Here is a 22,634-nt window from a genome sequence, read left to right on the forward strand (position 1 = left end):
TTTAGGGTCTCACAAAATGCATGCAAATTATGTTTTTGAATTATCAAGAGTCCAAGATGCTAAAACTGAACATTTTTTTGACGGACTATGGAAACTTTTGATCAGGATAACTAGAATTATAAAATATCAAACATTTGGTCAAATCCACTGGGACACATTTTCCACAAGGTTTGTGCAAGGTGCTTTGTTTTTTTTACTGCACATTATAAGGTAAGTTTGAAAAATAAAAAAATACATTACAGAAACTTTTGTTGCAAGCATATGGTATAATAATATTAAAATCATAAAATTGACATTTTATACCTGAAGATGTCTACTGGAAAGTAGATGAAAACGTTCGTGATACAATGTAATTGCTGGAGTTTGGAGTAACATTGTGAGTAGTTTTCTGTTTTGGAATAATTAATGATTATTCTAAATAAACATTTATTTTTTTAAAATAGAAAATAATGTCTGTTATAATAGAAATAATTATTATTTATTTTGTGCATTCAAGACATATTGGCTTCTTAAACATCTTTTTATTTGAGAATCAATACTGGCTGATTTACAAAATCTTTCATGTTCACTTATTTTGCTATCAGTATGAGAGAATGACTAACCTTTAACACCGTATTTACAATTACTTTCTAAGTCACTTTTATCAGTAAAATACTACTATAAGCAACATTCCTCAGAATCTGAATCCCTATATAAAAATTATTTAGAAGTTTTGGAAAGAGAAGCCAATTTAGACATGAAAAAACATATTACACTCACACTGGTGCAGTCTCTCAGACAATCCTATACTATTTTTGAACTTGTGAAAATGAAAAAGTACTGGTCTAGAAATAGCAAACATGCATGCACATACTAACTTAAAGTATAAAAATAACAAACTTTAACTTCATACCAGTGACAAATCCTGAGACAATGAACATGTTGAGCAATCTGAGAGACTGCATGATAACAGTTAAGGGTTCAATCTGAGTAACAGAAAAATAATTAGTTATCAGAAATTTAATTCATGATATTAAATCAATAGTGAAGAATTCATTTATGATTTGCAAGTAATCTAACAACAAATTTCTTATAAAATTTTAACACTTTATATAGAAATATTACTATCTAAATATTTGCTTTTGTTAAGAAAGGCACTTTTCATCCTAGGAGACTTTAATCCATATTTATATACATACAAACACACATACCTATATAAGCATTTATAAAAATCAAAACTTGTTCTATCAATATAATAACAAAATGGAATTTATGATATTTTACAACACAACTGCAAATATGGAAAATTTAGTTTGTGTTAGGAAAACATTTTCAAAAATAATTTTTATAGAATGATACATGATTGAATTTAAATGAATTAATATTTTTTACTCCAAAATTACAATATAGACAATTTTAATTAAATACAATATATAGAATGTAGTAAAATTCTGGAATTGTAACTTAAAAATGTATTTGCTGAATCAATGATTACAATCTTGATAACTTATTGGTTAAATTCTAGCATTCAAGATTAGTAATTGGTAATAATGACTCCTAAAATCACAAGAAGAAACAAGACTTTTTTTAAAATAAAAACATTTTACGTTACTATGGTTTAGAATTCAAACACTTGTTGCAATATGCCTAAAGGTCCTAGAATTTTACTACTTTCTATAGCTATAGAATGAAATATTTTACTTTTCAACCAAAAATAAAGTAATCAATGATTAAGATTTGTTTGCTTAATAATATAATTTGAAAAATAATCTTATACATTGAAATTGGTTACTATAGTTATTTTATGCTTATTTACTGCTAAGCAAGTACTTACTTGATATTCTATACTGCTTATGCTATAATGTATTGATTAATTGCCTGTAACAAACTATTTACATCAGACATTTCATTAACAAATACAGTATTGCATGAGGAGACGAGGCGATTGTCTAAATTATGCATGTTAACTCATTTTTGATTGAAAATTGGAATATCACACCAACAAATCAAATTTTTCAACATAATCCATATATTCCTAGAAGTTCAATATTTACATGAAAGTAATCTATGATACTGCTTTAGCAAATGTGCTTATATTTGCCATAAAATTGAAAGCTAGAAGAATGGTTTATTATAGATGCACAGCATCAAGTTAAACATTACACTGACTTCAATTTACAGAATGCAATGAATAATAAATGATCAATGTTATGTACATGTGTGAATATTTGTCGTTTCACAATCATGCTAGGATCTACTTTAAATGCGACAAATTTAATTCATATAAATCAAAAATAAAATAATACTATGCAGAAAGCATCTCTAATAATTATAGAGGAGAACTTTACCCAATTCAAAAGAAAAATATTATAATGCTAATAATGGCACAAATTCTAAATGAATTCATTCATATAAATAAAACATTTCCTTCTTTATCTATGCATATAGTATTATAAATCATTGATCATTAATTCTGAATTTGATTTGAATGTATAAAATAAATCATTTTAAATATATTTTTGAAAAATTAAGAAACATTTTCTTCAGTTTGAGTAATTCCAATCAATCATTTTCATAGAAAGCACAGCTGTAACTGTACTTTGATTAGATTGCACATTACATATAAATATCAGAACATTATTTAACATAATTAAAATAGAAATATTTCTTCTAGAAGACATTCAGTTAACATATTCATACATGACTAGAGAATCTTGTAACTTTTGAACAATCTAAAAAATAAAATTTTTTAAATTAAAAATTTTTTGCATTTATTGAAAAGAAAAAATTTAATAATACCTTTTGATAAAATTCAATCTGCCCTCTTAAGAAATGCTGCATAACCTCTTTAAAATCTGCAATTCTTTCATAGTGAAAGTGTTTCATTTCAGCCAAAGTAGCATAAGAGATAACATCACTTCTTACACATACAGCATTAGCTTCATTAAATTCTAATTTTCCTTCTTCTAATAATTTCTGATATTCTCTTTTCCTATTTAATGCTCCCTTAAAATGTTCAAATTATCAAAAAATTGTTTATTTAAGTTTCATATTAAAAAATAATTTTTCTATATCTAAGATGCAATCCTTTAAACTTACTTTTTGAACATTAAGAATATCGGGCCAAGCTGCTAACATTCCTTTATATTCATGCATCATATCACCTAATGGCTCAAAATCATTCTTTGGCTAAGAAGAAAAAATGATAATACTTAAATTTTCACAATAATATATATATATTTTAATATTTGAAATATTGATTATAATAAATACCTGATCTTCAAATATTTTTCCTATTTCTTCAAATGTATCCCCTGTATGTTTAATTGCTTTGGTAAGTTCACAAGAACCTATAACAAAGAAAATCATGTTTATAGCATTTATATTATATTTTAATATTTTAATCAAGAAATATAACTTAAACATACTTTGACTCTCATCCAAGTCAAAAGCAGCTCCAAGATCTCTAAAAGTAAATGCTATTCTACTAAATTCTTTTCTGTATGCTACAAAAATAAAAGTGATGTAATAAATCATAAAAATATAAGTATGATTTAAAAAACATATATTTTTATTTATATGCAATGCTGTAAGTAATTGATTTTGGTCAAATTATTCAACACATTGAATAATATCAAATATATAATCAAAATTTGTCAACAAAAATAATGTAAGCAAACTAAGACTTTACATGAGATTAATGTGAGATTAATGTAACATCAAAAAACATTGTATTTTTGAAAGTTTTCACTTGATTTTAAATTCATATGCAGAATAATACTTTAAAACTAACTTATACTTTTTGAACTAGGAATAGATTATTACAGTGAAATCCTGTTTATCCAAGATTATAAAACAAAATCCCTACCTCAGAAAGATAAGCTTAGTTCGCACTGAGTGCAATTCGCTGGTGAAAGCGAAAAACAGAGCAAATAACATGTCAGACATGGCGTTGTTTCCGACAAATTTTACCATTTTGCAAATAGCTTCGAAGTTCGAAACTGTCGAGCTTTTCCGCTAGCGAAAAATTTTCACATTAATCGTATTCCCTCTAGTTGTCACATGGTTCTTGTTGCTTTCAAGATGGCTACAGAAACTTTCTCATTCAACAGACTATATGGTGTAATTACAGATTTTTAATATTTCTCTCACCCAGCATTGTTTTCTTTCTGACTTACTTTTCTTTCTCAATAAATAAATGAATGTGGTTAACGACGGAATATCGAAAGTGGCCATTTTGTTTTTTGAGATAACTTTGTCGTTTGCTTGCAAACGATTGGCTGCTTAAAATTCTCAATCGCTTTTCACATTCACTATTTGTTCAGCGTGAACTAACCTATAGACATACAGAAAACCTATAAATACAAAATATCAAAGAACTCCCAATTACATTTTTGCCTGAGTGTAACAAGGATAGACTTGTTTCCTATTAATCAGCATATGATGTTCATCGTTATGCATTCTGAGGGAGTGTTCTTTGATTTTACTTAATATTTTGTTGAACCTTTTCTAATCTTATTGCAAGTCATTATTCACATAACACCCTAAAGCTTCTACTGTTTCACTGAGTTTCACTCATCAAACATTTGTGAAATAAAGTAAACACTGTGAAAATGACATCTAAAGGAAAGAAAGTGATTGTTATGTTAAAGAAGACTATAGAAATAAATAAAACTGTTTATAGACTTTTTATGTCATTAACAATTTTTTCTAAATTAACAGGATTTTCAGTCATCCAAATCAGTTTGATCCAGATAAACAGAGTTCCAATGTAGAAATTTTTGTTAATGTATTTACATTAAATTAATTTAATTAATGTTTTCTATCAATCAAGAATACAATTATGCAATATATTATTATTACCTCCAGTAAATTTTTTAACTTGATCTTGAGTTATATTAAAAAGTTGCTTAACATTATCATCTAACTTTATAACAAATTTTCCAAAGTTATCTGTTTGTTTCTCCCTAAAAAAGAAACAGTCTCTTATTAAAACAAGTAAATAAAAAATATTTACTGTGTAATTCAAATATTTGGTATTAAGCACAATTTTTAATTATAAAGTTCCACTCAATCTTTAAACTTGGAATCTTATATAAGTTATTTTGAATTTTTTTACAAAATAAAATTTAATATTTAAAATTACTGTAACATTCTATTTCTAACTAATATTGTAGATTGTTTCATAACATTATTAAATTTTAAAACTTTAGTAATTTTTTATGATTTAAAAGCAAAAGTACTTCAGGACAAACAGATATAATTGAAACAACAACAGTTAAAAAAAAAACAGAATTGACTGAAAAACTGATTTCTTCATAAATACATTATATAATATACAATGAGAAATGATCATTAAAAGCAAAATTATTATTCTTTACCTATTATAAAAATCATTAGATACTAATAAAATGTATGTAAAGTGTATTATATCTTATCATTTGTTTCATCTTGAAATTATCTTGAAAAAAATAATTATATATTCTATTTCATCATAAATACAGGTATCACTTGTATAACATGGTAGTTGCATTCCAAAAAAGTGTAGTGTTATGCAAATCCATGCTATATGAAACAAAGACTAATGCAAAACATAAGATTACTTACATTCCAGAAGTTAGTAACAAAAAAGAATAGTATACTTTTGCTAAGAGAAATGTGTTTATTAAAGCAATCAATAATTTATTTCCAATCGCAATTAAAAGTACTGCATTATGAATTAATATTAATTTTAGTTACATAAGGGCATTTTCTTTTTATAAATTATCGTCATCTCAGCTGTTTTGTTGGTCTTGATCAGAAGTATTAGCAACATTTTCATATTTTTTTTATCATAAAAATTTTTTATGAATGACAAAATAAAAATATGTTATTAATCGAAAATTGTTCTAGCAGGTTGCATTTGTTCAGTCAAGTACTGAGCAACTTTTTCCAGAATGTGTGTTTAAATACAGACTTGTCTGAGTACAGAGATACCACTGTACTTTGTAATTTTATGAATGAAGTACTCATTCATAGGTAAATAATACCTACAGTTAAAAAAGTTTAGTAACACTTAATTTTCATATTTAAAATTTTTTAGGTAATCTATAAATAGAAAACACAATGACAGTCTTTACAGCTAAAGTCTGAAAACAACAATGATACCTGGTTGATAAGGGAGGACAAGAAAGAAAAAAATTATACTATCTGACAAAAGGAACAAAACAAATTGAAAATTTCAATATTCTAAAATCAGTGGGCAAATTTGAGACATGCATGCGTACTTGAATNTTTAGAGCTAAAGTCTGAAAACAACAATGATACCTGGTTGATAAGGGAGGACAAGAAAGAAAAAAATTATACTATCTGACAAAAGGAACAAAACAAATTGAAAATTTCAATATTCTAAAATCAGTGGGCAAATTTGAGACATGCATGCGTACTTGAATAAAAAAAAATATTGAATAATGAAGTTTACATTTAAAAATTGTGAAATTTGTATGGAGGCTTTCCCAAGCCATGTTAGTGTGAAACTGGAAGTCGTGTTGTACAAGAGATATCCCAATTTTCAAACCACATTAGAGTGAAACTGTGTTGTATGAGGGATACCTGTATATTACAATTTATTATTATTATCATTATTAATTAATTTTGTTAGTTTATATTACTTTAGTTATTTGTAATATTTACAATAAACACAGAAAAACTTAGAAAAGTTAGCAAGTTATATTTCGTTTGAGAATTATTACAATTAGAGTTCAATGTTGTTTTTTTATACTGATTAGATAAAAAGACTGATTAGACATATTAAAAAGTTAATTTATTGTCATCAGTTGTAAATTTAGAATAATAGACTAAAATGAAAAAAAATTAAACTTATCATTATCACTAAGTTCTCAACTTGTAAATGGTCCTTGTATAATTTTAGATTTATAAAAATGTTTAAGTTAAGAATAATTTAAATGTTCATCTTATCAAATTCTTTCCAATAAATTTTAAATATCAGTGTTAGAAAACATTCTGCAAGCTTGTAAAATATTGTCTGACATTAAAATGCCCACTGTTTAATTAACTCTTACAAAATCTCAACAATGCTGGAATTTGTATTAACAAGAAAATTACATCTTTCATTATAATATTTTTTAAGCACCACTATATTTTATCTATCATAAATATCTATAATTATTATATAAATATTAACAGCAATTAAAAGTATAATAATTTGAACTAACACTGTATTGGCATCCAAAGGAGATTCTGGTGCTTTAATTGCATGAAATAAGGAAGCACCAGTTAATTCGTCTCGCTCAGATTTTCTTTTACCTGTTTTCCATCTCTATATAAAAGAAAAAGTTTTTTAATTTATAAATTTATGTATATTTTTAAAAATTCTTAGCGTTAACTGTATTTTAAAGGTAAAATTTTCTATGGATGATTAATTTATATAATTTTAATTATTGACATCACTTCTTACAAAATATTCAATAAAGTTTAAATCTGATTAATTCAATTATATATTATAACATTAAAAAATATTTACTTTTTCATCAGTACATGTTATAAAATGTTTCCAAACTTCAGATTGCGATAATACTGGATGACGGCAAATTCTATTCACCCACATTTGTAACTGGGCCATTCGATGCTCAATAAATTCTTCTTGATATCTACCTAAATTATAGAAAAAGAACATTCAAATTTAGTATTATTATTATAAACTTAATTGTTCCTGTTTCCATTTCCAAATTTCATCTCATTCCAGAAGTCATAAAAAAAAGAAAGTTTATAGGTGAAAGAGATAAATGTATTAGAAATAATAAAGAACAGGAATAAATAATTTTAAAAGTTAGCTATTCTATTACATTGACTGTAATTACAGAAGGAATTTGTCATACAGAAATTTTAATATTCTATGTTCTCTTTAACATTATAGCATTTTAAAATTTCAAAATTAAACTACTTGATTGAAGATAATTCTTAAATTATTTCAATAATTCTAATCAATTTATTTTTTATTTTCATTCTTCATTCTTTCTGTGAGCACTATGAAGACCTTTTTTACCAAGATCATTGTGTAGTAAGCTAGTCCACAAAGGAACACCAGTCAGATAATGAAGAGTCCAATTTATTTGGGATAAACTACCTAACCCAGACTCAAACCCAGATTACTAGAGTGGCAGATTCATGCCTTAATTGCCTCATCATTATAATAGATTATTTCAATTATATTATTATAATATACACCAAAATTATGTTGATTAAACTAAGTTCTTAAAATATAAACATTGCAATCGTTGTTATAAATGAATAATTTTAAGCTTCCTGTAGCAAAGATTATTGATATCTTTTTTCTCAACTAGGAAAAAATGTGTTATAAATTCCAAAAAAATTCAAATAATTTCTTTTCTTGACACTGTTTCCATTCATTTCATCAAAAATTTGCTTTTTCTTCTTTTAAATAATTAATACTCAATGGTTATGAAGAATTTTTTGTTTTTAATATTTGCATAGTTTTATAAAATTACATCAAGGATTAAAGAATAATTTGAATAATTGTTTACTTTTAGATTTGTGAAATTTGATATGTGAGAATCTGGACTTCAATGTGGTAACATCAACTTTGCCAAGTATCTGTCAACTTTCACACCTGAGAGTATATCTCCTTTTAAGTTCTCAGCTTCGATAAAGATGCTTTCATGCGACCTTCCGACCTGCTGTCCCAATTTCATCATTTTAAAATAATACCAAACAGGCAGTCAAGCAGTCATCGCCAGTTCCTCAACTGGGCCACTCAATTTTCCCTGTGCCTCAAATTTCAGATACATTTGGATACATTGGTTTATTATATGTTCAGATATTTTGTTCTAATTATCTCTACAGGTACGTCATCCTTTTCGACTACAGCCATATAGAATAAGAACTGTCATCTAGAACTTTCTTCCTTTCGACCCAACCAGCACACATCAGATCTCCATCCTCTACAAGATCCTTTACAAGATATTTATCTTCATGCGAATATCATGTGAACTCTCTCTTTTGACCACTAGATAGATAGGCTAAGTTGATATAACCCGATGTATATATTGTATCATGTACTCCTTTTCATTGAAATTAAACAGTTATTTAGTTGTTAACTTTAGTGTCTGAGTACTTTACTTCCGTTGGGCTGTCTCTCCATCTCCATCCAGAACCCGATTGCTTATTCACACTATTGCTCATGTGACATACTTTTTAACCCAAACTAAATTTGCCGTCATGGCTTTTGTGTCAACCGAGGCACGGTGGTGTCAGTCCTGACAAGACATCAAAGAGGTGCCGATCCTCTGGTCCAGATAAAATATANTGACATACTTTTTAACCCAAACTAAATTTGCCGTCATGGCTTTTGTGTCAACCGAGGCACGGTGGTGTCAGTCCTGACAAGACATCAAAGAGGTGCCGATCCTCTGGTCCAGATAAAATATAAAAAAAATAATAAAGGATTTCAAATCTAGGCTATTTTTAGTTGAAATTTTACAGTGAAACTTGATCTATCATTCCTGTATCAATTGTTTTCCCACATCTATCAGTTGTTTACTCCAGTCCAAATTAAGGATCCATCTATATAATGTTAATTTCTTCTTTCCTGCATGATTCATTTTCCCTCAATGTTTGTTCTGTATTTTAACTAAAAGAAAAATATTATCCCATATCAAATGTTCTACCCACAATAGAGGACTCTAAACTGAAACACTGATTTTTGTGTTGTACTAATAATAAAGCTTCCCATATGTAAAAGTTAAATCCAAAGTTAAAAGTTAANGATAATAAGTGAAAAATACAGAGCTCTTGTTTTCTATTATTATTTTTATTTTTCTATTAAATATGGTTGCTTGGGATTTGGATGTCAGTATAAAGCTTCCCATATGTAAAAGTTAAATCCAAAGTTAAAAGTTAAACAGTTTTGTACACAAATTAACATTCATGTATGAAACTAAACCAATTCACCAAATAGCTCCTCTTAATATGCTGCACTTATCTCATAGGGTAGTAAAATATAGTACTGTACTATAATATGGTAATCATCCTGATATCCAGGAAATGACAATAATCTGTCTGTCTAATTCTTACATTTAATTGCTGTGTAAATAATGGCAATTTATTTTATTTTACATAGTGGGCACATTTTCTGGCAAAATCACTTAAAGCAGAAATAGCTTAACTGTCTTTTAACAAAGTGGCTTTAAGTTAGCTGCTGCAGCATCAGTGCAGCAAAGTTCAGCATGCTAAAAACAGAAATTAAAGATTGCTGCCATCATAAATTATATGCATATTATGTAAATATAGATTGTGAATAAGAAAATGTATTTTAAACTGGTTATCTTAAAAATTAGAAATGTACTTTTCCATATAATCTTCTATACCAACGTAGACATCTTCAGATTTATTAGTAATGATGAATGCTTACATTATAAGTAATGCATTTTTACATAATATCAATTTTTCTGATCAGCTGCCTCCGATATATCAACATATTAGGTATTCTTATCAAAAGAAAATAGAACAAACTACAGTACAGTGGGCGATCGGTTAACGAACATAATCCGTTCCAAGACTTTGTTCGTTATCCGAATTGCTCGTTAACCGATTATCGATTTACCATAGGTTTTTATGGGAATTTGATTAACTTGTTCCGGAGACTCCAAAAAATAAAAAATATATACGTTTTTACTACATTTATTTATATGTAATAGTAAAAATACATATATATGCAGTCTTGCATTTTTATTAGTCATGTTTTTACCATTTGTGGGGGTTTAAAGAATCTGTCCAATATCGATTGCTTTTCTCTTTTCTTCAGGATTTTTCAAAAGTAATTAATAGTATTGTAATTGTAGAGATCCCCAACCCCATTAACCTTATTCTGGTTTGGATGCCACTTGGATGATCATTGTTCNATTTGTAACTGGGCCATTCGATGCTCAATAAATTCTTCTTGATATCTACCTAAATTATAGAAAAAGAACATTCAAATTTAGTATTATTATTATAAACTTAATTGTTCCTGTTTCCATTTCCAAATTTCATCTCATTCCAGAAGTCATAAAAAAAAGAAAGTTTATAGGTGAAAGAGATAAATGTATTAGAAATAATAAAGAACAGGAATAAATAATTTTAAAAGTTAGCTATTCTATTACATTGACTGTAATTACAGAAGGAATTTGTCATACAGAAATTTTAATATTCTATGTTCTCTTTAACATTATAGCATTTTAAAATTTCAAAATTAAACTACTTGATTGAAGATAATTCTTAAATTATTTCAATAATTCTAATCAATTTATTTTTTATTTTCATTCTTTCTGTGAGCACTATGAAGACCTTTTTTACCAAGATCATTGTGTAGTAAGCTAGTCCACAAAGGAACACCAGTCAGATAATGAAGAGTCCAATTTATTTAGGATAATCTACCTAACCCAGACTCAAACCCAGATTACTAGAGTGGCAGATTCATGCCTTAATTGCCTCATCATTATAATAGATTATTTCAATTATATTATTATAATATACACCAAAATTATGTTGATTAAACTAAGTTCTTAAAATATAAACATTGCAATCGTTGTTATAAATGAATAATTTTAAGCTTCCTGTAGCAAAGATTATTGATATCTTTTTTCTCAACTAGGAAAAAATGTGTTATAAATTCCAAAAAAATTCAAATAATTTCTTTTCTTGACACTGTTTCCATTCATTTCATCAAAAATTTGCTTTTTCTTCTTTTAAATAATTAATACTCAATGGTTATGAAGAATTTTTTGTTTTTAATATTTGCATAGTTTTATAAAATTACATCAAGGATTAAAGAATAATTTGAATAATTGTTTACTTTTAGATTTGTGAAATTTGATATGTGAGAATCTGGACTTCAATGTGGTAACATCAACTTTGCCAAGTATCTGTCAACTTTCACACCTGAGAGTATATCTCCTTTTAAGTTCTCAGCTTCGATAAAGATGCTTTCATGCGACCTTCCGACCTGCTGTCCCAATTTCATCATTTTAAAATAATACCAAACAGGCAGTCAAGCAGTCATCGCCAGTTCCTCAACTGGGCCACTCAATTTTCCCTGTGCCTCAAATTTCAGATACATTTGGATACATTGGTTTATTATATGTTCAGATATTTTGTTCTAATTATCTCTACAGGTACGTCATCCTTTTCGACTACAGCCATATAGAATAAGAACTGTCATCTAGAACTTTCTTCCTTTCGACCCAACCAGCACACATCAGATCTCCATCCTCTACAAGATCCTTTACAAGATATTTATCTTCATGCGAATATCATGTGAACTCTCTCTTTTGACCACTAGATAGATAGGCTAAGTTGATATAACCCGATGTATATATTGTATCATGTACTCCTTTTCATTGAAATTAAACAGTTATTTAGTTGTTAACTTTAGTGTCTGAGTACTTTACTTCCGTTGGGCTGTCTCTCCATCTCCATCCAGAACCCGATTGCTTATTCACACTATTGCTCATGTGACATACTTTTTAACCCAAACTAAATTTGCCGTCATGGCTTTTGTGTCAACCGAGGCACGGTGGTGTCAGTCCTGACAAGACATCAAAGAGGTGCCGATCCTCTGGTCCAGATAAAATATAAAAAAAATAATAAAGGATTTCAAATCTAGGCTATTTTTAGTTGAAATTTTACAGTGAAACTTGATCTATCATTCCTGTATCAATTGTTTTCCCACATCTATCAGTTGTTTACTCCAGTCCAAATTAAGGATCCATCTATATAATGTTAATTTCTTCTTTCCTGCATGATTCATTTTCCCTCAATGTTTGTTCTGTATTTTAACTAAAAGAAAAATATTATCCCATATCAAATGTTCTACCCACAATAGAGGACTCTAAACTGAAACACTGATTTTTGTGTTGTACTAATAATAAAGCTTCCCATATGTAAAAGTTAAATCCAAAGTTAAAAGTTAAACAGTTTTGTACACAAATTAACATTCATGTATGAAACTAAACCAATTCACCAAATAGCTCCTCTTAATATGCTGCACTTATCTCATAGGGTAGTAAAATATAGTACTGTACTATAATATGGTAATCATCCTGATATCCAGGAAATGACAATAATCTGTCTGTCTAATTCTTACATTTAATTGCTGTGTAAATAATGGCAATTTATTTTATTTTACATAGTGGGCACATTTTCTGGCAAAATCACTTAAAGCAGAAATAGCTTAACTGTCTTTTAACAAAGTGGCTTTAAGTTAGCTGCTGCAGCATCAGTGCAGCAAAGTTCAGCATGCTAAAAACAGAAATTAAAGATTGCTGCCATCATAAATTATATGCATATTATGTAAATATAGATTGTGAATAAGAAAATGTATTTTAAACTGGTTATCTTAAAAATTAGAAATGTACTTTTCCATATAATCTTCTATACCAACGTAGACATCTTCAGATTTATTAGTAATGATGAATGCTTACATTATAAGTAATGCATTTTTACATAATATCAATTTTTCTGATCAGCTGCCTCCGATATATCAACATATTAGGTATTCTTATCAAAAGAAAATAGAACAAACTACAGTACAGTGGGCGATCGGTTAACGAACATAATCCGTTCCAAGACTTTGTTCGTTATCCGAATTGCTCGTTAACCGATTATCGATTTACCATAGGTTTTTATGGGAATTTGATTAACTTGTTCCGGAGACTCCAAAAAATAAAAAATATATACGTTTTTACTACATTTATTTATATGTAATAGTAAAAATACATATATATGCAGTCTTGCATTTTTATTAGTCATGTTTTTACCATTTGTGGGGGTTTAAAGAATCTGTCCAATATCGATTGCTTTTCTCTTTTCTTCAGGATTTTTCAAAAGTAATTAATAGTATTGTAATTGTAGAGATCCCCAACCCCATTAACCTTATTCTGGTTTGGATGCCACTTGGATGATCATTGTTCTGACATCCTCCCACTTCTTCAAAAGATCTTTAGTAGCAGATGTCAACATTGGTCCTCTTTTGTCTTCCTCTTTTTCAAAAGAAAACACATCTTGCTGAGTTTCTTGGTATTCTTCATTTGAGAGTTCTTGAAGTTCTTCTTTTGTCAGATCAGTTTCAGGTTCTATTATGAGCTCTAAAATGCTCTTTATTTCTCAGATATGATTGTCATTACTCCATCAGAAGCTTGAGACTTCTTGATATATTGTTCATAGCTAAGATTTTGCCTACTGTAGACCTGTTCAAGCCATATTACCTAGCAACAGCAGACATCTTGTGACCACTTTCTACCTTGGCTATTATCTCTTACTTGGTTTCTACGGTGAGCACAGTTCTTGACACTCCTCTTTTTAGGCTTCATACTATTATCAGTTTCTTTTTTAAATAAAAAGTTCAGAAAAGCACTTACAAAAATTCAGAGAACAGAAATCAACTAGCCCACAAAAAGTATTTAAATGCAAGGCCCGGATGAAATTTGAAATTTGGTATTAAAACATTAAGGAATATTTGATGGGACAGTTAAACTTTCATCTTTTGTAAATAAACCCCAATGCAAAACTTAACAAGTGCTCATCCGACAGTCTCGGGAAGACTATAAAAAATTTGTCAGAAAGGTAAACAAAAAGCTGGAATTACAAGGAAGAGTTTCAAAATTCGGAGGAATACTATCTGATTGCTATTGGGTTGAACATCAATGTTGATATCTCCTGTGCTACAAAAGGTTTCAAATTGTTACCTGAAGACAAGGGAAAATCAATCGGTATTTGTTATTTTCCATTGCTTCTTTTTATGTTTGTTCAGTAAAGTGTTCATTGTCTAATCATAAAAATCTTTCACAAAAGTGTTCGTTATCCGATTTGTTCGATATCCGAACTGTTCATTAACCAATCACCCGCTGTATTATTTTNGGTTGAGCATCAATGTTGATGTCTCCTGTGCTACAAAAGGTTTCAAATTGTTACCTGAAGACAAGAGAAAATCAATCGGTATTTGTTATTTTCCATTGCTTCTTTTTATGTTTGTTCAGTAAAGTGTTTGTTATTCAAACGTGTTTGTTGTCTGATCATAAAAATCTTTTGCAAAAGTGTTCGTTATCCGAATTGTTCGTTAACCAATCACCCACTATATTCTTTTATTATAGTATTCAAAATTATAGTATTAATTTTCTTATTTTAAATGCATATTAAATATTATATTGTATTACATAATTATAATCTGTATTTAGAATAAATGTTTAACAAATATGTCATATGAAATTTACCTGATATTTGCTTATCTGGAAGTGGGGGAATTGGAATCAGAGTGAACTTGTCTTCTAGTCTTTCATGTAACCAATCAAAATGTTTATAACGGCGACTGACTTGTATATTATTAAACTGAAAAATTAGTTATAATAGCATATTTTCAAAACCTAATTTATAGTTGTTGAATACTATTTTACATTAAAATTTCAAAACTTTATAAGTTTATAATATAGAAAAAACTAATTTACATACCGATGGAGTAAGCTTATATATAATGAAACTTTTCAACCCTTTTAATTTACTTTCTTTTTTAGGAGAAGCAACAGAGCATGTATAAGGAGTAGGATTAGGAGACCATATTATTTCACTTCCTGTATCCTTTAAGAAATAATTAAAGTTTTTTCAAGTTTTCTATGATGAAAATATCTTACATACAATATAATTTTTAACATAAGTATTAAATCAGATAGCATGATGAGTATCAGAGAAGATAACTGCAGCTGCTAAAAAAACTAATCTTTTGAAGTCATTAAGTACTAATGATTTTATTCTTGCAAATTGTATTTCATTGTTCATATAGTAATTCATTGAAGGAAGAAGAATATACTATAATAAAAATTGATATTTTAAAGTAGAATATTTGAAAATGACTGTACAATCATACTAATTATATTAAAAGTAACAAGACCTAGAAAAAGTTTCATTGTTCTGAAAATACTTTTATGAGATAATAAGTGAAAAATACAGAGCTCTTGTTTTCTATTATTATTTTTATTTTTCTATTAAATATGGTTGCTTGGGATTTGGATGTCAGTTCCTCATAAGGCACATTTATGTTTGTGCACAATTGTTGCTTGTATTTGTCTCTTCATAAGTAGTGCTGTATGTCTAAATTTGTACAACTGCCAGCAAAATTGGCAGATATAAATAAAATGATGCATCTGGAACAGTGATCAAACATTCCTGCAGGATAGACTATCAATACAGAAAGATATCATTGGTTGTTAATCAAAACACCAACACTATTTTCTAAAATTTTACAGAAAAGCTAAAAAAAAAATACACAGTTTTGAAGAAGCAAAATTTTGCGTTCTCTGTTCCCTGAAATGAAAAAAGTTGAAAGATTGCAGGTTACAATTAGCAGCAGAAGTAAAAGCTTCAGCAATGAGACTTTAAAGATATCACAAAAAATAGCTTCCATGACTTCTCTATAAGTAGTATGGACACTGGCAGAAAAAGCTTCCTTAGAAAGTGTGATAAAAAATTTGTTATATAATAAAATCTGTACCAAAAGTTCATTTTTTATTTTGGCATTAATTAAAAATTATTATACAACAAACTGTTTATCAAATGTTTACATACATTATATGATTATATATATACAGTGGAACCTCGCTTAATGAGCATAATTTGTTCCAGAAACTTATCGTAATGTGAAACACTCATTAAGCAAAACAGTTTTTCCCATAGAAATTAATGTAAAATATGATAATGCATTCCATGCCAAAAAAATACTCAAATATTTTATGTGAATGTTGACATTCACCAAATATCGGTCATTCACAGTAACATATATACTCAGTAAATACAGTGGAACCTCGCTTAATGAGCATAATTTGTTCCAGAAACTTATCGTAATGTGAAACACTCATTAAGCAAAACAGTTTTTCCCACAGAAATTAATGTAAAATATGATAATGCGTTCCATGCCAAAAAAATATTCAAATATTTTATGTATAATGTTTATTCAAAGAAAACTGCACAATAAATATACATTGTTAAGAAGCGAGAATCATCTTCATCTTTTCTTCTAGCAACCTGGAATGCAAATTCGAATTGCAGGAAAAAAAAAAAAAAAAATCACAGATAATATGTCTAATGAAGACGCCAAACAATATGCCAAATTCTTGGGCTATGTAAAGGCTATAATTAAATATTAGAAATTAATTAATTTGACTAGAGGTAGGCAGTTATGCTGCCATCTTGTATTAAATTTAACAATTAGAAATAATTAATTTTTAAATTTAGACATTTCTAAAATTTAATTTGGAATTGGTCATTAAATTTAATATGAGATAGTGTGTTTATTATATAACAGGCTATGATTGTCGATGTTTATACGTAATATGTGTGAATACAAGTTTGGAAAAATGTGTGATCACAAGCAACGCTAAGATGCTAGCAGAATGAGTGCTGAACACAGACTGGTGGAGCATGCACACAATCTGGGATTTCTCCTCTCCTTGTCATACATTATGCGAAATATCGCTCATTAAGCAAGTCAAATTTTTACAATTTGTTTTGCTCGTTATGCAAGGTTCCACTGTATATGATTTTCATTAAATTGCAGCTGAGAAAATTTTGATATATTAACATAATATATCAGTTATAACAAAAAACTGAATACAAAGAATACAATTTTTCATTAATTCTTAAGATTTTAAAATTATAAAGCGTATCTATATATATAAAAATGTGTGTGTGTGTGTCCTTCATGCATTACCACACCGTTTATCCGATTGCCGTGAAACTTTGGGAAGTTGTTTAACATACACCCACGAAGGTTTGTGGCGTAGTACGATTGCCATAAAACTTTGGGAAGTTTTTTAATACACTCCGGCATAGTACATTTATCCTACGATAGATGGCACGCGTTTACACGAGCATTCGAGCACTGTGTGTTCGATCGATTTCAAATTGTAAAGACCGTTTTCCCCCTTCAAAAAATATTTCTATATATGCATTTGTGAACTGTTATTTACGATATTCGTAATAATGTTTGTTTAATCACTTTATTTCAACTTTTTTTTGCTAATTACGTATTCGCTCGAACTTTGTTAAAACTTTAACTGTATACCGAACAACAACCGAAGTTGTAGAAGGAAATTCGCCTATTTTACCGATCTAGGGATCCCCTTTTCCAAATTTTAATATCATCTAATAATTTAAAAAGACAAATTACAATAAAACGGTTTATTATCCAACTATCAGAAATTTCACAACATGCCAAGGAAGAGAGGAAGGAGCAATTAAATAATTAAAATTATAAAGGATTTAAAAATATATATAAAAATGGGGAATATCGCACTTCTGACAATCGCTGCGAGTGTATGGGCTAAATTTGGAGAATCCATGCTTATCGCGTGGACAACTGTATGTGGCCGGCTCACGCGTCGGAAAACCTTCCGATTTATTCGTGTACGCACCAGACGGAAAAACAAAAAATATCGTGTATCCACAAACACTCCAATAAATAAATAGAATTGAAATGACACTTTGAAATGTTTTCCCGATGAAAATGAATAATAATAAGTTTCAATAAAAATGATAAAATGTAAATTTAATTTAATCATAACGAGTTTGCTTGAATTTTTCTTCTGAGATCGCAGCAATGCGCGACGGGTAAGCTAGTTTTTGATAAAAATAAAAACAATATTTCTGACTATTAGTATTAATCTCTTAAACTATTACTATTAATCTATTAGTATTAATCTCTGTTGTGTTATCACACATTTTCTTGAAAGAAATGTGTGATAACACAACAGTTTACTAGAAGCAAGATATGCCATAACACACACTTTGTTGGACAAAAATCGTTATGTATGTCAATACGTACAATAAGTCTGCTCATGACAAGTTACAAAATTTATTCAAATTAGATGCAAATACAAAAAATAACTGTTTTTTTATACAATTATGATTTTCTTGAATTTATTTTTCATTAATTTTGCTAGTATTGTCAAGTTATCACAGATCTGCATATTAAGAGGTTAATAAAAATAATACTTCAAATGTTAAAATATTGCTTTATTACAGTATTAATTTTTCTAGCAGTTCTGTGATAATTAGATATTATCTTAACAAAACTATCCAAATTCTGGATCAAAAGCTAACACAATATTAATTTCAATACCAATTATGATAGAAACTGTACAAAATTATCAATAAATATCAGTACTTCTTTATATTGTTATGATTGTACACTTAGACATAAATTTATTATATATAGTATATATATACATATTCCAGAAACAAGCTTTAATTTTAAAAAATTGATACATACCAAAATTTCTATCCATTTATCTGAAGGAACAACAGTTTTTGTTTGTCCAAGAATGTATAATTCCCCACCAGATTTAACAAATGTTGAAAACCTGAAAGCAATTATGAGTATTTATAAATCACGAGTATCAATAAATCAAGATTTTTAAAATGTATAAAAGTTTTATGTTTAATTTTTATGAATAAAAACTTTACATTTCTCAAAAAAGAATTTTGTAACTGTTAATTTCAATTAATTTCACTACTAAAACAAATTACATTAATTCTTTAAAATCTGAAAAGTTTAGTTCAAAATTAAAACTTAAAACAATACAATGCATTTAAAATCTATGTTGTTATTCTAACACACTTTCTACATAGCTGCAATCCTGTCATATTTTTAAGAATTATCTAATGTGTTTTTTTACAATCACACATACACAATATCAGTAATTTAAATGTTTGATAATTCATTATCAGCATGCATCATCTCATTGTCTTTTGAAAGCAGCAACAAGATTGAAAGTGATTGTTTCAGTGCATATACAGTACATCATCACATATTACATATACAAAATAGTATACAAGAGAAAATGCTAAAGGAATTATTTTCAATAAAAAAATTTTGAGTTACTTTGTGAGAGGACACTGGCATATAAACAATGTGTAAACAGCACTTTCATCAAAAACAAATGTGACTGTATTAAAATTAATATATTTAGCTTATATAACTTTCCTACATGTGTTTCTGGTGTTTATTTTCTGTTATTTGGCATGTTTAGTAATCTGATGTTTTCAATAATTTGACCACTGAAGAGCAACATGTTGTGTTACTAAGACTGCACTTTATGTCTGTAATTGGTGCAAAGTACTTAAAATATTTAAATGATGAATTGTTTTAATTACAAATGTTTATGAGTTTTTTATATGAAATATTTTAAAAATAAGAAAAAAATAAATTATTTTTGGGTTAACATTTTAATTAAAGTACTACTACAAAATATTGAGGCATTTAATAATGAAACAGAAAAATTAAAATTGATTGCATATATAATTTTTTATATTCAAACAAAATTAGAATGTATAAGAAGATATAAACATAAAATTTAACATTATATAAATGTAAAATACTTAAAATGATGTAAAAAATTCTGTTTTTGTTTTAATTTAATGCTGTTGTTATCAAAACAAACTATTTAAAATTAGAATTTTTTCAAATTCTACACTAATATTACAAAAACATAACATACTACAGAAAGCAACAATATTAAATATACAGTATAATTAAGATCTAATGTTTCCAAATTTTTTAAAAATATATTTATGGCATGATATAGAGCACAGTGAACACTGCTATGGAAAAATAGATAGGCACATAATATTCCTATTTATTTTCCCATAGCATTTCATCTTTTAAACAAATGCATTTATTGATTTTTTTTTAATTTAGCTATTTTGTATACTACTACCATTTGGAATAGTTATATCTATGATATATGTGATCTTATTTTATTTGTCAATACATGTAATATCTGGAAATGTACAGAGGATTGTTGAGGATGCAAATATAATGATGTTATTATGGTGTGTATTTTTAGTATAGTAACCTGAATGTATAACAGTTGTCATTTGTGGAAGCTTTTATTATGTAATATTTATTACATAATTATTTCTAAGAAGAATAAAATTCAAGTTATAATTATCAAATTATTTGCTGTTTATATCATCTATGAATCTATTGTTAAATAATTAATCTTATAGTAATTTTTTCAATCTTAAATCAGTATTTTTCAAAAACAAGGGAGATAAATTTAGAGATAAAGTGTGCAACAAATCACACAATAATTTTGCAGATATAAAGATTGACAAATTATAAAAAATTTTATAACTGGAAAATATTATAAAAAGATAATTGATGATTTTTTTAACCTTTCTTAAACTATAAGCTAAATTTATAGTTATGAAAATTTTGAATAATGTATTGATTAGATAAACATAGAATCATTTCACTCTATCATATTAATTTAAAACTGTTATTTATTTTGAATTGTTAAAAACAACAACAAAACTAACAATTCTATATTTGGATAGAGAATTAAAACATACTGACACATCAAGAGTGCTTAAGAAGATAAATTGAATATATACAAATGAATGTAGGTAAAAAAGTTAGTCACATTGTTAGGATAATTAAAAAAACTAACAAATAAATATTACACAAACAAGAAATCAAAAAATTATCTTGTTGGTTTTTGTAAATTATCAATGATCAAACATTAAACAATATTTTGCTGTTTTATTTTATGCAAGAGCTCAAAAATAGCTAAATCATACCTGTTTAAACGTTTCCTAACAGTCCCTTTACCACTTGGATCAACCATTTTATTAGATGTATCAACATCCCTATTAGGAACTGCAAATCCAGACATTGGTGGTTGATTCTGAGATGCATCCTAAAAATTTTAGATTTTTTTTTTAATATTTAAAAATTTAATTAGCTTAATATTAAAAATATCTAAGATTATAATGTAAGAGTACAATATATTTTATTATTCTACACTAATTTATTTATTTAGCATATCTTAGTTGAATGCATATGATATACTATGTATCTAAAAAATAAGTAAATTAGCTTTTACTTAATAAAGATAGTAAACATGTATTTTGTTCTGTGAACAAAATACATGTTTACTATCTTTATTTATCACAGAACAAAATACATGTTTACTATCCTTCATTGTAATTGCTTCCTGTATCTCTTTCTGCCACATAAATGGAAAGAACTGGATACCAGCAGAAGAGCCGTTTTGTTAATGTCACAAATATCCTACTGTTCAGAGGATTTCTTTTCTTGTGTGAAATGCTTCCCATCAGTGGCTCTTCCACTGCCATTGTGCTAACAAATTCATTATGGAAAATTCATTATGGAAATTCATTATGAACATTGTCATACAAAACAATGGGCACACAAGTTCAGAAATTTTGCTACTTTTTCCACAGTATCATTTTGTGCATACCTTTGACATAGCCAGATTCTTTGTGCAAATTTTTGGCCAGAGGGAGAATAAATATCATCATTCATGATTATTTGAGGTCTGTCTATACAATCTTGCCCATGTTTCATTTAAAGCAGTGATTCCCAACCTGGGGTACACTATAGGTTGTTTAGGGGTACAGAAAAAGTTAATTATGGCAGAAAAAATAATATATTATGTATCACAAATTAATAGTATTAAAAAATTATTAGGTAAAAAATGTTCTTTGCAACAATCACAAACTTTATTATACATTTCAAAATGCAAAAATAGAAATAAAAACTTATGCTGCCGATTGTACAATGCAACAGATCAATAAATGTTGAGCAG

At 27.6% G+C, this 22,634-nt stretch overlaps 1 protein-coding gene across 1 annotated transcript in view; it reads right to left on the bottom strand.

Annotated features, from left to right (window-relative positions):
• Positions 1-1,289: 1,289 nt before the first annotated feature.
• Positions 1,290-22,634, bottom strand: part of LOC111626182 (sorting nexin lst-4-like) — a 42,343-nt gene continuing 20,998 nt past the window's right edge. The window contains exons 5-16 of the mRNA XM_023369493.1: positions 21,604-21,722; positions 19,292-19,382; positions 15,481-15,606; positions 15,246-15,360; positions 7,502-7,632; positions 7,194-7,297; positions 4,843-4,946; positions 3,408-3,485; positions 3,253-3,329; positions 3,079-3,168; positions 2,779-2,985; positions 1,290-2,711 (exon numbers count right to left, since the gene is read on the bottom strand). Of these exons, the coding sequence (XP_023225261.1) occupies positions 2,661-2,711; positions 2,779-2,985; positions 3,079-3,168; positions 3,253-3,329; positions 3,408-3,485; positions 4,843-4,946; positions 7,194-7,297; positions 7,502-7,632; positions 15,246-15,360; positions 15,481-15,606; positions 19,292-19,382; positions 21,604-21,722 (1,293 nt within the window). The 3' untranslated portion in view covers positions 1,290-2,660. The remainder of the gene's footprint in view (positions 2,712-2,778; positions 2,986-3,078; positions 3,169-3,252; positions 3,330-3,407; positions 3,486-4,842; positions 4,947-7,193; positions 7,298-7,501; positions 7,633-15,245; positions 15,361-15,480; positions 15,607-19,291; positions 19,383-21,603; positions 21,723-22,634) is intronic.

This window comes from Centruroides sculpturatus, unplaced genomic scaffold (assembly GCF_000671375.1).
Source record: "Centruroides sculpturatus isolate CEXI.00-Female unplaced genomic scaffold, Cexi_2.0 scaffold474, whole genome shotgun sequence".
Lineage (NCBI taxonomy): Eukaryota > Metazoa > Arthropoda > Arachnida > Scorpiones > Buthidae > Centruroides > Centruroides sculpturatus.